This window comes from Equus caballus, chromosome 1 (genome assembly GCF_041296265.1).
Source record: "Equus caballus isolate H_3958 breed thoroughbred chromosome 1, TB-T2T, whole genome shotgun sequence".
NCBI classification, from domain to species: domain Eukaryota; kingdom Metazoa; phylum Chordata; class Mammalia; order Perissodactyla; family Equidae; genus Equus; species Equus caballus.
In genome coordinates, this window is record NC_091684.1 from 7,955,450 (window position 1) to 7,972,778 (window position 17,329).

A 17,329-nucleotide genomic window follows, 5' to 3' on the forward strand; every position below is an offset into this window, starting at 1 on the left:
TCCAGTTCACCCTCACCTGGCAGCTTCAGTGGACTCTCCGCAGCCAGTGGGAAACAGATCCATCTCCCAACAGACATGAGAGTCAGCTAAAAGAATCACTGTTTCTCCTCATCCTCTTAATTCTGCCTCTGGGCCTTTTCATTTGCCATGGATGGATTCTTTAAACCATTTAGTAAGGATCTTCGACATGCTAGACATGACTGACCCATCCTCCCCCCACCCCCCAACTTTTAGGAGCACACAATGTAAGTGGGAGGGAAAGAAGATGGACAAGTACATAAAATAAGCTGTAGGAAGTGTTCTCAGAGGTGGTGAGACACTGCTCTGTACCAGGGGAGGAGCTGCAGCGTGGCAAACAAGGCGGAAGCCACCTGAGGAATCACCCCTGAGCAGGGCTCTGCAGGCCCCGAGGGCAGAGGAGGGGTGGGGGGAGGTGCTCCAGAGGAGGCACCCCAAAGGGACGGGGCAGAGGAGGGTGGGAGTGGCCTGTGGGTGGCTGGGGATAGCGGGAGGACAGGAGGGAGCTGAAAGGCGGCATGGGAGAGCGTCCTGGCCCCCTGATCCCCTAGAGAGTCTCTTTTCAAGTGACAGGCCCCCTGTGCCAACTCCTCCTCCTCCTCTCTCCTCCTCCATTCTCTCTGTCTTCCCTCAATTCACACACAACTCACTCACTTTCTGCTGGTCTGCCCCCCTCTCTCTCCCCTAAAAACCCCAGGAGCTCCCATATCTTCCATATAAAAGAAAATGCTTTCAAAGCCCTCAGATTAAGCCACAAGCCCTCTTTCCTGACCTGCGTCTCCATAATTGACCATTTCACTTTAAAGTCTCCTCTGAAATTATATTTTCTCACGGCTAGCTGAGCATCATTGGAGAATGTATACAGCCTTGAAACTCTCAGCTTTAACTAAATTCTCCATTTGCTAAACTAAGATCCAATCCTCTAATGCCTTGTTTGCAACTGAAAATATTGCCTAACTCAAAATCTGAGTTATCTTTAATCCACACAAAAATTTCCATGATTAAGTGCCTAAAGGACACAAATGAAAGCCACAGAAAAAAACTATGTATATACATACAAGCCAAATGCTACATTGAATAAAATTTTAAAATAACTTTTCACTCACAAGAGAAGGATTTCCTTTGTGCAACCAAAAGAAGATTTGTCTGTGTTTTCAGTGGGTGGGCCCTGAAGAACTTTTCTGGCCATTTTAACCTCTACAACATTCTAGTTCAAAGATGGCACTGGATTCACACACATCTTTAAAGTGTTTTAAGGGGCCAGCCCAGTGGCATAGTGGTTAAGTTTGCATGTCCCACTTTGGTGGCCCAGGGCTCACAGGTTCAGATCCCAGGCATGGACCTATACACTGCTCGTCAAGCCACACTGTGGCAGCATCCCACATCCAACATAGAGGAAGATGGGCACGGATGTTAGCTCAGGGCCAATCTTCCTCAAGCAAAAAGAGGAAGATTGGCAACAGATATTAGCTCAGGGCCAACCTTCCTCACCAAAAAAGAAGTTTTAAGAAACTGATCACAGAAAATATTTGAAAATATTTGTACCCTTTGATTTGTACCCTTCAACCTGGGAAAAGAATGCACTGGTCAGAGGCACCATGGCCAGCCTCTCACCACCACTTCCATGCAGGGCTCTCTGTCCCCTCGCCTATGAATGAGAGCAGCCCTGTTCATTCTTCCTCACTCACAACACCCCCAGGAATCAGATTCATGGGTCAAGACACACACACTGAAATTGTCCAAGAGGGACAAAACACTGAGTAGACCTCGTCGTCTGAGGACCCCAAAACAGGTAGCTGTTTCTCCCTGTGGGAACACGCGCTCAGCCCACACCCCTCTGGCCCCTTTCCCCTTTTGTTCCAGATGTACACTCACAGGGCAGTGCTGGCACCGAAACAGCTCTCTCCATTTATTAAAGCACAATTAGACTTCCCTTATGCTATGGCCAGGCTCAGCCAGAAAATAATATTATCACAATGCTTAAAAATGGAATACGTAATTTCTGCTTCCAGTCAGGCCGAGCAAAAAGCTGAATATTTTTACCTCCACATTGCTGGTCGTCTTCATTTATCTTTAGATAAGTGAGTTTAGAGTGCTTTGTACTCACTGGTCGTAGATACCGAGACCACTGGGCTGTACTCATATTCTCCAGAGGGGCTGGTGACCTTCAGCCGAAATCTATACAGTGTCCGTGGTTCCAGACCTTCCACAACATGCTTGGTTGCATATCCCCTAGATAGGAGGAGACACACATGCGGATGACACCAGGTAATCTAGTCAGTGTTCTCTGATAGAAGAGCAGGAGGAAGTGAATTTTGAATGCTGTCTATTTCCAGTACAGATCTGATCCTGGTTGTTGTCAGTCTCCCCCACGAGACTGTGAAAACCCACGCGTGGCACCTCCATCCCACCCAGCACATGCCCACTCTATTCTGCGGTGCCTAGCCCAGTGCTGACACACAGCTGGCATGCAATTTTGTTCTTTGGAAAAATAATCACGTTAACCCATGATATTTGTCCTCAAATGACAAAGTTTCACATTTAAAAAATGAGATAGGCAGTCAAACAGTATATACGTGATTTTTGAGTGGGGTCTTTGAGTGGATAGGTGAGGCTGTCTGATGGCTGCATACTTATTGCAGGCAAAATAATACTGCAGGAAAAAGAGCAGAAGTAGTAAAGTATTTGATTGCTTGTAGGCAATGAGCAACTCAGAGTGAGCTGGGGAGTCAGGCAGCTTACGAGAACCACTCCAACACTTTGCCACCCTGTTAAGTTCATCTAGGAAAATGTCCATGGGAAACAGACCCTGAACACTTGTAGAAGAGAAAACTGATCAGAGGCTAGCAATGGAAATCCACACGCCTCCAGAAGGAAAGAGGACGGAGTCTAATCATTTGAAGCCTGCAAAATGAGCACCAGGAAATGCAGTCAGGCAGTCTGCCTGCCTGCTCAGAAGATGCTAGGATCCAGCGATGGTGCTAAGACTGTGTCCCCCTGCTTGGGAGGCAGGTGTCAGGGGCCTGGCTTTGACTTGGCATGTTCTCTAAGATGCCAGGTCCCCAAAAGTCAACCGAGTTGTATGTATTTCCCAATATTGCCTAAAACCTCAGGTTCCCTTTGCTGCCAAAGCTCTTTACTGGCATCTGACTCAATTCCATTACCTCTTTTCAAATCCTATATCTAATTTTTCCTTTCCTTATACCTCAAAGGCTCGATCTTTCAGGGTTTGTATGTGTGCGTACTATTTCCAGCTTTTCCTTCTTTCCTGCTTCAACATCCAACCCAGCCCTGTTCTCCTCCCTCCAGAACACTCTCCATAGCCCCTTGGACTCCAAGGTTACCATTGTTTTCTCCATCTTCTGTCTCTAATTTTTCTTTCATTCTCAGCAGACCTCTACAGAGGCCTACAGAATCATACTTTGGGATTTACAACTAATTTTTCAAGGATGTTTGTGTGTAACCTAAATATTACACATCAATTCCATTCCATGCAACTCAACAAATATATCTAGTGCCCATTACTTGCTAGGAGCTGGGACAGGCTAGGGATGCAGCCTGGGGCCAGCTCAGGGCTGAGATGAATCTGTCATCAGTGAGTTGACCCCATCTCCTACTGATGGGTGGCAAGAAGAGAGAGTCAAGGACAGTGAGGAACGACAGCTGAGTCAGACTGATATGACAGTGCTGGAGTTAGCACCATTACCAATAAAAGCTCACCTGAAAACGTGGCTTTAAATCTGGGCTAGGTGGGCATGCTAACACCTCACCTGTCAATTAAACAGCCTCACCCACCTACTCCCAGACCCCACTGGAAAAGCAGTTTTTCCCCCAAAGAAGCAGGCATATGGCCAAGCACTAGAGAGCTGACCCAACACTCACTCCAGAGGGAGGAGAACCCTTTGGGATAGTTTGAGAGAACCTGGAAGGTCTTCTAAGTTCCATCACCCAAACTCTTCCATCAGACAAGTAATTCCTCCACTTTGAGGAGCAAGGGAGGGGCAGAGAGGGCCCAGTAGAATGTCCTCAGTGGAGGGGCCTCTGATGTAAAGTGAGAAGTCGGGGAGCAACTTCCATAAAGACTTATCCTAGGCAGATAAGGCAGGGGAAAGGAGGACCCAGGCAGTCTGAGAAGCAGCATTGGAGTGGAAGGACATGGAATACTCGGGGAATGCTGGTCTAGGCTATGAGCAAAGGGTGACAAGAGTCTGGTGATGGGGAGACTGGTGTTGGAGGAGCTCATCGAGAGGATGTGACCACCAATTGACCCTCCAGCTGGACCACGGCAATCAGAGTCCGCTTACCCCCACCCCTGTCCTTGGAATGTACATTCTGCCTGTTATTCTCATGCTAGCAGCTGTTTCAAGGATGCAGCCTTGAGAGCAAAAGGCGGCGTTGAGACCATCTGGACGGTGTATGTGACTGAACCCCGTTAAGGCCTCCGTATAAACTTGTAAGATTCTGGCAGCGGGTGCAGAGATCTACTTGTCTTGCGGCTGCTCAAGACAAGCCTTGTAAGTTCCCTTGCTTATTACACCTGTTACCTACCAATCTGGAGTGGCCTGCCTCTTTCTTCAGTCTCTTCTGGCCCTCTGCATATGGGGGCCAGTCCATAAACCAACAATCGAACCAGACAAGTCTGGATGTGTGTTCCTGAGAGAGGGGTCTCAGATTAAACGGAGACCTAGAGAACCACGTTTGAAAAGTGGAAGAGATTTACAAAGACTCCTTTCCCTTTGTGTTTTTCTCTCTTTGTTGTTTATCCAAAATGTAAAATTTTAAGCTGAAATAAAGGGCTGAACACAGTGAATCCTTTTTTGCAACACAAGTTACTTCAGGCACCAAAATCTAAATGACTTGGGTGCAGCGCTAACAGAGCCATGAAAGAGATGAGGCATCTAAGGCACTTCTGGCCACTTGTCTGCGTTCTCCTGCCCTTTGCTGGTGGATTCAGCCTCCTAACTGATATCATCTTTACTTGAAACACATTTCTCTTCACCTGAAGAGGTCAAGTGTGATACAACATCAGCGAAGGTGGCCTCCAACAATCCCCTCTATCCTGCAGATACACATTAGTCTTCCATGGAGTTAGAGCCGAGTTCCTCTCCCCTCAAGTAGGATAGAATATGAAGTGATGCTGTGCAGTTTGGGCCCCAGCCTTAAGACACCTGGAAGCTTCTGCTTTCACTCCCCTGGAAGCTAGCCACCATGTGAAGATGTTTAAATTCCTGCTGGAGGGAGAGCCCAACTGGTGAGAGAGTCACTGGACGATGCCAGACAATGACGAGAGATAAAGAAGCCTGGTCAGCCACCAGCTGTCCCAGCCACCCCCGCAGAGGCATCAGACATATGATGGACACCATTTGGATCTCCAGCCCCAGCAGAGCTGTCCTAGCCGAGACCATGTGAAGCAGAGACACACCATCCCCAGACTGCCCAAACGTAGCAACACATAATTGTTTTTTGCTTTAAGTCACCAAATTGAGGAGTAGTTTGTCATGCAGTAATAGATAATTGATACATCATGTATCAACAAAGAAGAAACTATAAGAAGTGCAATGAAGAAATGATACCAATAGCATTAAGAAAAATGTTTGAATCAAGAAACCAAGGAAACAGAAGTGTTAATAGATATAAGTGCATTTACCATAAAAGTCAAAACTCTAAAACCAAAGCAAATATTCAGGAAAACTGCATGGGCTAAAAAAATAAGAACTTTAAAAACTAAAATATATCAGCTTGGCACAAGTAGTCTTTTGAGTGGGTGGATTTTGCTGTTATGTGAGCATAGGTCCATAGCTATAGATAACTTGAATCATAAAAGCTGAACCCTCAGCAATTTGTGGCATTTGAAAAGACCTTTAGGAGCTCAATGAGAATATAATGTCCAAGCCTCAGTGGAATTCAATGCCAGGAGTTGAAGACTTAACATACTTTTAGACCAAAATAAAACCAAAAGTGCCCCCAACAGAATCCGGTATTGCTAAGTATCATAAGATCACCCTGAAGCGATTAGCACCTTCCTAACCCCCGGAAAGAGAAATTACAGAGCTGTGCTAGGAAACAGATGTTACTGAGCACAGTTATGGGAGGCTAGAGACTCTCATACATCAGCAGAGATGGCCCCAAGGAGAGAACAAAAGACACAGCAGGGGCCGTGAGACACACTGCCCGTTGGGGTACTCCACAGCAATTACAGCACAGACTCGGGGATGACATGATGACTGCAGCACAGACACGGGATGACCAACAGAAGCAGTTCAGCAAAGCTGCAGAGAAGCACCGCTCCACACGGACCAGGCACGATACCTTAAAGAATGGAGCCATCTTAGAAATATTTCCACAACAGAGCAAAATAAACAGAAGTGTAAGGCATACCCTTACTTTTGTTATCAGCCAACAAGCAAAAATTTGATGCAAGTGCTGAACAAACACAAAGCATAAACTAAATATCAGAATGCCCAAGGACTCAATTACCAGACTTCCCTTTTCTCTCTATGCTCCTGTCCCCAGCCCTCCAATCTAGCCTCACACTGATGACTCTGAAATTCCTTCCTCCTGCCCAGATCTCTTTTCTGGCCCTGTCTTCCCCAAGTGCCTCCCTGATGTCTGATAGTCCCAAATCCTATTGGATGTCTGATAGTCCCAAACCGAGCTTCTGCTCCACCTGCAGTCTTCCCCATCTCTTTGAGTTGCTGAGGCCAAAAACCTTGGTGCCAGCTTGGAAGACTGAATTATTGCTCACACATATGTGGTGCCCTCCCAAGAATTCTACATCACTGTTGAACTCAGACACAGCCGTATGACTTGCTTTGAGCAACAAAGCATAAGCAGAAGTGAAGTGTGTCATTCTGAGTAGAAGTGTCAAGAAACAGTGTGCCGTGCTGTCTCCCTGTGCTGCTATAATGACTGACAATGTTCAGGCAGAGGCTGCTCTATCAGCCTGGCTGTGGAGTGAAGACAACGTGGCAGGCAGCCATGGCCGACACACAATGGGTATTTTGAGTGGAAAATGAACTACTGCAGTCGTAAGCCACTGAGATGCTGAAGCTGATGCTTAATGCAGCATAATTTAGCCTCTCCTAGAATTAGATATACAGGGAAAGATGGAAAGATGGATAGACGGATAGACGGATAGACAGATAGACAGATAGACAGATAGATAGATATGTACGTAGATAGGCAGATAGGTAGGTAGGTAGGTAGGTAGGCAGGCAGTAGATCTCCCTTGACTATCCCCTTTCTCTCACATCCCATGTCTGGTCCAGCGGCAAATTTTTCAAATTTATCTTTAAAATATATCCTGAATTCAACCACTGAACAGAGTCCTGCACTCTGTTCAGTCATCACTCACCCACATTATTGCAAAAACCTCCTAATTAGTCCTCCCTGCTGCTTGCTGCCTTGCCCTCCTATGGCCTGTTCTTAACTCAACAGCCACAGTGATCCTCCTAAAGCATAAGCCAAATCAAGCCACCCCTCAGCTTAACAGCCTTCAACGGCTGTCCCGCCTCTCTCAGAGTAAGCCACAGTTCTCCTCTTAGCCCACCAGACCCTGGAGGTTACCTCCCACGGCCCCGCTGACCTCACCCCTTATTACTCTTCCCATTCGCTCCCCTCCTCAGTGTTCCTGGAACACACCAGGCACACTCCCACCTCAAGGCTTTTTTGCTTACTATTTCTTCCACCTAGAATGTTCCTCCAGATACTCACAAGGCTGTGGACGTCCCTCACCTGGTTCTTTGCTCAGACGTTACCTCCTCAGTGAAGCCCTCCTCACTTCCACCCCAGGCCCTGACTACTCCTAGGCTTTTTCTCCTTGGAACTTATCACCATTTGACATACCCTATGTTTTCACTTACATATAGGAGTTTGGTCTGTCTGTCCAGTGTCATATCCCCAGCATCCAGAACAATGTCTGGCACACAGTAGGCACCCATTAATACATGCTGATTGAATAAATGAAATGCCTGATATGGGCAGCAATCATCAGAGGGATTTAGAGGAGGTAGATAAGGGGATGGTAAGGGAGCTTCTCAGTCGAGGCAGAATCTGACTTGAGCAGAAGAAAGGATGAAGGTAGAGGGCCATTCGTCTGCACAGGGACAACAGCTGCACACACACGCAGGAAAAGTTGAGGCATAGTCAAAGGACAGCAAGCAGATCTCATTGGAGGATTCATGCTCAGAAATAAGAGGCAGCAGGAAAGGCAGGTTGTGGGCAAACTGTGAAGGGCATCAAATGTTCTAAGGAGTCTGACCTTCATCCTTCAAACAACGGAGACCCACTGACGACAATTTGACAAAAGGAAGATTTAAAGAAAAATTAACCTAGCAAGATAGAATGAGAGACAGAAGGCAAGCAAAGAAGGATAAGGTCAATTCACTCAATCAGCAAATATGCTGAACAGCTGTAGGACCTGGGGCTACAGCAATGAGCTAGGCAGAAAATGGAGCTTGCATCCTAGTAGGGGAAATGCCACAGGCTAACGAAGGAAGGCCTAGAAGGTGTTTGCAGAGGGACAACAACACACAAAACTAGGTAACTGGCCATGAGAAGGAGAGCCCAAGTCAAATATGGCACCACTGACTCAAGACTGGCTGCTGGCTAACACTCAAGAAACTGACAGGTCAGCGAGAAGCTCTTAAATCCACAAGCCCAGGTAGGATATTCCAGATCATCGCCTTCTTAAAGAAAGGCATTTGCTAGTTTTCACGGTACCTGGACAAAGTGATACAACGGAGGAAATGAGGTCAAGATTAACACAGTCTAATTCTGCCACCTAGTGTCAAGATTTGTGCTCATTCTCTGAGGGAACACGATCATTTCACAGCCAGACTTAGAGCTGGAGGTGTGAGGGCCTGGCTGTGGGTCCACCAGGCCAGGCCCCAAGTGCGGACAGCACTCAGGGCTCAGAGGAGAACGCACACGACACAGACAGACACATCGGGCTGGAGGCCAGAGCACATGGCTGCAGTCTCTCTAGGTGAGGCTGCCTACATGGCCACCCAGCAAAGGGGAAAAGCAAAGAGGAAGGAAAGGAATACCCCGGGCAGCCCCACCTAACATGCAGCTTGTGGTACAAGGGGAATGGGGGCAAAGAAATGATGTTTTTTTCTTTCTCCAGAGAAATACCTATAATATCCTAATTCGTGCTTTTAGACGGGAATTACCCAACACAGAATAACACATGACGTGACATGATGAAAATAACATTTTTCAGTAGTCAGGCCAAGAGTTATTCTCAGATGGTCACTACATTTCAGATAAATGCATATTTTTTTAGGTAGAGAGAATTGTTCCTCAAGTCTCAGGCATATCATCATTCAGGTAAGAGCTGAAGCTTTCATATATACTATACCCTCACATCAGCATGCTTATTACAATGCCACCTTGAGAAAAGCCCAGAAAAGTGCTACAACCATTCTGTATCTTGACCACATCAATGCCAATATCCTGGCTGTAACTGCAGTACAGTTTTCCATGTTACCAGTGGGGGGAAATGGGTAAAAGCTATGCAGAATCTCTATGATTTCTTCCAACTAGATATGAATCTACGATTATCTCAAAATTAAAAGTTTAGTTAAAAACCATATTTGTATCTCATTTTTGTATTCCTGAAACACAGAAATAGAGTCATTTTGCAAGTAGTAAAGCTGTCAAAGGGAAGAAACAAGTCAGAGTTGAAATGAAGACTAAGGAAAAAATGACTCGATTACTCCTGTTGCATTCATTCATCTATTCATTCAACAAATATTTTGAGGGCCTACTATGTGCTGACAGTGTCTAGGAGCTGGGGGTAGAAGGTTAAGCAAGCAGGAATCTTATCTGCCTCTCGATGAATTTATCTACTGGAGGGGAGACAGAAAATGAACAAGTCAACAATACTCCAGCAGAGCTAAATGTTAGGAGGCCTCTGGAGCAAGGTCATGAGAGAGAGGCTGCCAGGGGGAAGGAGGCTACTCAAGTGGCCCTTTGAGGAGGGGATGTTTGCTGATATGTGCATCGTATCAGGGAACCAGCCATGTAAAAACAGAAGGAAACACATTCAAGGGAGAGGCAACAAGGAAGGCCCCACTGTGGGAACCAGCGTGGAGGCTGCGAGAGGGGCAAGCAGTTGGAAAGAGAGCGGACAAGGGAACAGTGGTGTGACACGGGGCCAAGAAGTGGTCCAGGCTAGACAAGCGGGGCCAACCCACCTCTGTGGACAGCTGGCTAGGAACCTCATCTAACTTCCTCAAACTCTCTTGAGAGTCTATCTCTACATTTTGGATTTTAAAAATATACCATTAGACCATTTCGGAAGTCTAAGAAGCTCTCAAAGCTATGGGAGGATTAATTTGAAAGTTCCTGCTAATGCTTATTTTTCAAAAATTATAATTCATAAAGAGCATGACTGCCAATGATTCTGACTCATTTTTTTCTTTAATTTCAAAACCGGTCTTATTAGAGACAATAGAAATCATTCCAGCTAAAGGAAATCAAAATCAAAGCGTTAAGGAATTCAACATTGCACCTACGTATAAATGATCCCATAAGTGTGCATTTTGGGGTCTTCCTCTTCGATTGCGAACCTGCACCACTGCTCCTGAGGACCCTGGCGTTTCGCTTTCTTCTCCAGATCCCAGTACAGTTCAATGCTATGATGAGTCACTTTGCCCACAACAGGTGGATGAGGTCTTGAGGATGGTGTGATTGCTAAAAAAGAACGGTACAGGATTTCAGGACAACACTTCCACAAGGAGGAGAGACCAATGGAGTGCACCACAGCAGCTAGGGGATCAAACTCTGCTCTCCTACACGGAGAGGCACACGTGTAAGTTTCCCTCCCTGAGCGGAAAGAACATCTGAAAAAGTTAAGAGAGAAAATCCAGCTGTGTGGTGAGCTACCACATTCCACAAGCAGATTGTACTGGACCTGTCAATACATACTTCACCCACCGACCCTTCCAAAAGGTCGGCTAACATATCAAACTAAGTAGGTTGTTCTGTGAGTTGATGAAACTCAGTTTGTTGCTATAATCCTTCAGTGAACTGTCTGGTAAAGAAAACCAATAGACAAACAATGTAGCTGGTCCAAATATTTGCAACACGGATGACAAAGGGTTGATATCTATTCTATACAAATAGTTCTTACAAGCTAACCAGCAAAAACACCCAAAGGCTAATAACAAACCAGGCAAAAGATGAGCAGTGCACAAAACGGCGAAAACAAATGGCCAACATAATGTCTGAAAAGATGTTCGTATTCCCTAGTGGCCACAGAAATTGGTAACAATGGGGTATAACTTGATATCCAGTTAGATACTTAAAAGAGATATCGTAACTGTTGGAAGCAACCATGTTGGGAGAGGACACTATACACTGGTGGTAGGGGAATACAAATTACAGCCTTTTTAGAAAGCGATATGGCAGCATCTGTTAAAATTAAAAACACGAAGGGCCAGCCCAGTCATGTAATGGTTAAGCTCACGCGCTCCACCTCAGCGGCCCAGGATTTGCAGGTTCGGATCACAGGTGCAGACCTACCCACTGCTCATCAAGCCATGGTGTGGCAGTGTCCCACATACAAAACAGAGTCAGATTGGCACAGATGTTAGCTCAGCAACAATCTTCCTCAAAGGGCCAATCTTCCTCACCAATAAAAAAAAAAAACTTAAAAATACATATACCCTTTAATCCAGCCATCTCACTCCTGGTAATCTCTCTTGCAGAAATGAGAGCACTTGCACACAGGGACACATACACGAGGACACTAACTGCTACAGTTTTTAGCGGTTTACAGCAAAAAAGAAAAAAAAGAGAGATGACTGTTAATTAGGGAGTGGTCAAATAAGTGATGATATGGCCACAGCATGGAATATTACACAGCCTTTAAAAAATGAATTAGTTCTAGACTAGATGCCTTGAAAGGATTTCCAGAAGGTATTGTTGAATGACAAATCAAGATGCAGAGAAAAATATAGAATATTCCATTTCTGTAAAAGATGACGAGGGGCACAGCACAGTATACACCAAGTTGTCAGCAAACTGTTGTTCTGTCTCATGTTAGTTTCCTCTCCCCCGCTAGCTTTTAAGTTCCTCGAGGGCTGGGTCCATGTCTTACATTTCTTTTGAAACCCCTCCCTGCCCCTCAGGGCCTTTCAGGCCTCAAATATATCATGGATTTACCACGTTGATTATTCAGAAAGAAAGGATCTTGTGCTCCCTTGGGCCAACGTCTCAAATAGCTGAGCCACTGCTCCCCCCAGACCCCCGCGCCTCCTGCGGTGGACCCCCTGAGCAAGACAGGTGCCCTGGTCTGGCCCGCCTCCTGCTGGGAGGACAGACAACCACCAGCTTCCTTGACATTCAGATCCCAGATATACGCTAGGGGGCAGCCTGCAAGCTCATTTCTCCCAACTTTATTGTCCTAATATTTATTGAAGGAATGGCATGATGGATATACAGAAACCTGGGTTTAAATACTTGCTCTGAAACTGAGTCAAAAATTCTTACCTCAAAGTGTTTTGTATTAAGTAATTAAATTACACATATACAGTATCTAAATAAACTACGGTATCTTTCATACAATGAAATCCTACACAGCAGCTAAAAAGAACTAGTTCTATATGCAACACAGGTAAATTTCAAAATGAGTGAGTGAAAAACGTGGGTTAGTTTAGATGTTACTTTTTCTACAAAAGTCTGAGAACTCTCTGTTTTCCTGATTTATAAGTATCAGGTCTTTTAAAAGCATGCTCTTGCATGTTCATTTTAAATCTGATAACCAGGGTCCAAATTTAGCCAATCACATAATCTCAGGACACAACTCAGGCTTGAAATTTTAACTCCTCTAAAGATTACTAACAAAAAGAAGGAAAAAAAACCCGTACTTTCAATTTTGTGTGGTTCCTTTAAACAACTGGTTAGCTCTTTCCATCGCAGCAAATTTTTCTTATCTTACAAGTTTTCCAAAAGATGAAAAGGAAAAAAACAACAACAAAACTACAAGGCATGCCTCAAAAGGACAATTATATGAGAATTTACGTTTGTGTTGTGTACCATAAAAGCTTCTTTTTGTGAGGAAGTTCTTATGCAAATCTGACAAATAAAACAATTTTATGCCCCTGTTGCCATTTGTCAAGTAATAAATAACATGAACATGAAATATAGAGGGGTTCACTCACTGTCACCATTCAGTCCCTATGGTTACAAAGACGGCGTAAAATACCGCTCTCAAGCATGCCAGAAACCCACTTTATCTTTACAAATTATAGGTTTGAACACAGAATACCATAAAGTTTAAGTTACAAATATAGGTTGTAATAATATAATGCAACAGAAATGTGCCAGCCCCATAAGAGGAGACTCAAAAGATGAGTTAATAAAAACATCAGATTACTCAGTATCCTAATGATAGCAGTTGACTATATTTCAAAAGCTACAGAGAGAACGTGTGCTCATAGTCTGTGATGGATTAGCAATTGTGATTAGTATCATAAAAAGCAGGAAAGGACAAAGAGAGCAAGCAAATATGAGTGTATTCATTACAAATATAGATTACCAGAAAGCAGAACTGTAGTTTCTCTGTCTTTCCAAAAATACCTGCAGATTTACTGAGGTCAAATTTCACTGACAAGGGAGATCTGCAGCCTGGCCTCTAGTGGCAGATGGTCCATGATGAAGATGACAGCACACTGAGGGAACACTATATAAAGAACAGTGGGGGCTGTCACCCCTGAGCAGTTCACCATGGCTTGACCATATATTTATAGCAACCATAAATCAAAAATCATATTCCACATCAATATGACGTGGAGATCATAACCATTCCTACATCTTATAAAGTATCAAAAAATGTTTGCCATGAATACACATTGAAGAAACTTTTCAATCAAATATCACAAAAGCCACATAGTGATGACAGTTTCTCCTTTCACTTAAAAATGAAATAAGACAGCTAAAATGAGTTTAATTCCACCAAACCATTATATTGCTCCCATAAAATGGAATCCTATAAAACCCTAATAGATGAAAGGACCAAGGACAGAAGTAGATAATTTAAAATTTTTAAATGACAACCGCCAGTAAACATAAGAAAAGGTTCAAAGTTTCTACTAATCAAAAAAGCGGAAATTAAAATAACTGGGAGGTAATCCTTTATTTATAAATTTGGATGAAAAACATGCAATGGTAATGCCCTGTGCTGCTTCAGACTGTGATAAACTGGCTTACTCACAGGCTGTAGATGGCACCGGGCAAGCAATCCTGTCCTAAAGCAGTTTGGCCAAATTCAACAATGATCATAGACTATCCCACCTGGTGAGCCCACTCCTAGAAATATCTCCAAAGAAAATAAACCAAAACCAAAAGATAAATCTAAAAGCTAAAATTTTTTTGTATTATGTGTGCTTTTACTTCTCATTATAAAAAAATTCATATAAAAAAGTAGAAAGAATAGTATAGTGAGTCCAAATCTCCTTATACTTGGCAACAATTAATGGCCACTCTCTTTTCATCTATGCTTCCACCCACCTCCATCCCTCCCCAAGCCTAGATTATTTAATAGCTAAATTTTAATGAGCCTTCAATTTGTATTAGACCGTGTTCTAAGCTCTTTACATATATAATCTTCATATAATCTTACGAAGTATCAGAATTTCCCCATTTTATAAGAGCAACTGTAGACACACAGAGGTCCCATAAATTGCCAGGGAGGGCATCTGATAAGCAGCAAACCAAGGATTTGAACCCAGGTGACAGGACTCCAGAGCCACGCCTTACCCTCTCTACATGTTGTCTACTGCCATACATACATACATACATACAAACGTGCATACACGATAACATAAATACCCAGGGAATCACTGTAGCATCATTGCAAAATCAATCTAAACGTCCAAGAATATGGGGTGTTATATACCCCATGGTACATCATTTAAATGCAAGAATATTTAGCCCTAGAAGTCACATGAAGAGTATCTACTAACGTAAGTATATTTGACGTGCTAAGGGAAGAATACAAATTTGCATAGACTGTGATTACAATGATATAAAATATACAGAAGCATATAGACAGAAGAACTGAAAAAGGATTTTAAAAAATGAAAGACAATTAGAGCAGTAGGATTATGGCTGACTTTTTGGTAAATTTTATTGTTGCTATAGCATTGAACAAGAAAAAAACCAAAATGTAACTGTGCATTTTCACTTATTCTTAACAAAAACAAAATTCAGCTAAGATAAACTACCAGCCTGATTCCTCCTCCCTGAGCTTACATGTATACGACAGAAACAAATCTGAGAAATAGACCAAGAATCAGTCAAGGTGGATGCTTCAGAGCATAAGACGTTTGAATTATACTCTGGCTCAATTTATTAACCATTTTGGTGTCAAGCAGATATTATGCATCACATGTATTTCCAAGCAATAAGTTTACTTTATATCCATTCAGCACATCTGTGGGACACCTACTATGCGTCCCAAGGGCTCAAGCACAAACGAGACAGAGCGGGGAGGGCACTAAGAGACCCTCAGGGAACCCTGACACCAAAGGAACCCAAACCAGAGGCAGACCCCTGGGAAACAGGAGGAAGCAGGCACAGAGGAGCCCACCGGGAGGCCTCAGCTCACCTCGGGGTGGGGGCCCTTAGGCGGGGTCTGAAGGATCAGAGGCATGAGTCTAGCAGAGCCCGGGAGCAGAGAGCACACCATTTACTGACAACAATTTAATTTAATTAGAAAATTCTCTCATGTTTTTATCCCCAAGCATCCTTATTTTTTAAAAGAAAACAATATAAACTGCCAACTGTTCAAAGATGCTTCTCTCTACTTTGCCAGTAAGCTCTTCAAGGGCAAAAATCAGTTCAGACATGAAAAACCAAACGAAAAACTACACAAACAAAAAACAAAAGACAAAACCTCCTCGAGTAAGAATCAGGACACAGTACTTCTTGTCCTGCCTCCACCACAGGTTATTCTCATCAGGAACGTGGGGATAAATAAGGATGCCTGCCCTTCCTCCCTCTCAGATTTACTGCAAAGAAAAAATAACGGGATAAAACACTGAACAGCGATTTGAAATGTGTAAGGGGCTTCACAAACATAAGGTAGTGGTAGCACTTTGGAAAGTGTCCCCCTATTCTATACTTTTTGCTACGTGGAAACCTTGCTTGGAATTCTATACAGGTCACAGGTAGGAGGCAAAGTAAGAAGTGTTTTTCCAAGTGATGTCTTTTGCCTCATTATAATAATTACAGTTCACTGTGGGCTTGCATGTTCTCAACTTACAGATGAGGAGCAGCCAGGAGGAGACGGCGGCCCAAAGAGGTCGTTCAAGGCTACAGAGCTGGTAAGCGGGGGGCAGAGGTTTAAGCCCAGGTCTCTACCCCGCCGTCTGTGCTCTCCCCACGTACTGCACGGTACGGAGCAAATGAACAATGAATCCCTGTACAGTGATAAAGTTTTCCACAATCCAATAGGAAAAGACAAATTGCTACTTACATTCTTTTGACAGAGAGGAGGGAGGGAAACTTTATCAAGAGGAGGAAGGAAAGAAGAAGGGAATGGCAGAAAAATAATTTTATTGGCAACATTATGTTTCTTAAGCTGGGTAGCAGCACATGAGTACTTATTATATTATTTGATATATTTTATACCTGAACTATTTAATAAAAGAACAAAGGACTACACGCATGGATGTATTTATATCCTTATTCTTGTCTTACTCATCTCCCAAGTAAATGGGCATCCAGGTACCCTGTACTTCAAAATTACCTTAAAATCCTCTAGAAAGGTGGTTCAGTTTCAAATTCGGAAATCATGGGAGTTACGTACCTTTAATATTTTCTACACTCCAATGACACATTCAGTTCAACTGGAGACCACGGGCCTCGAGGAGAGTGAACTGAGGTTCACGTTCACTCCCAACGCCACTCAATAAATGTTTGATTTGAGCTGATCTGACATTATTCAAATATTCAGGAGAATCTGTTTTATAACTCCTCAAAATATATCGCAGTTAATGTAACCATGAAAGATAAGTAGTGTCTTAATAGGATATATAACCTACCATATTTTGTTCTACAGCTGTCAATGCTTATCAATGCTTAGACTGCATATTATTTACGAGGAGGTGTGAAAAATAGATAGCAACTTCAAACAAGCAAAGAGAGGTCTCCAGTGCTTATGTTACATGAGTTCAAATCATTATGTTGCCCGTCTTCTAGTTTACATGTGTCATCCCATAGAATGTGAAGTCTCTGGACTCAGGTTTGTCAGCTGCCTTCCAAGGGGTCCTATAAAAATGAACTCAATCCAGCTCCTAAC

The 17,329-nt window shown here is 43.7% G+C and overlaps 1 protein-coding gene across 15 annotated transcripts in view; it reads right to left on the reverse strand.

The window, feature by feature from the left end:
- The window catches only part of FANK1 (fibronectin type III and ankyrin repeat domains 1), a 112,743-nt gene that overhangs the window by 37,826 nt on the left and 57,588 nt on the right, over positions 1–17,329 (reverse strand). For all 15 annotated transcript variants that reach the window (XR_011441538.1, XR_011441528.1, XR_011441532.1 and 12 more), the window contains exons 2-3: positions 10,539–10,716; positions 2,126–2,250 (exon numbers count right to left, since the gene is read on the reverse strand). Coding sequence is in view for 10 of the 15 variants with exons in the window: in XM_070275670.1 (XP_070131771.1) it covers positions 2,126–2,250; positions 10,539–10,716 (303 nt within the window). In the remaining 5 variants the exon portion in view is untranslated. The remainder of the gene's footprint in view (positions 1–2,125; positions 2,251–10,538; positions 10,717–17,329) is intronic.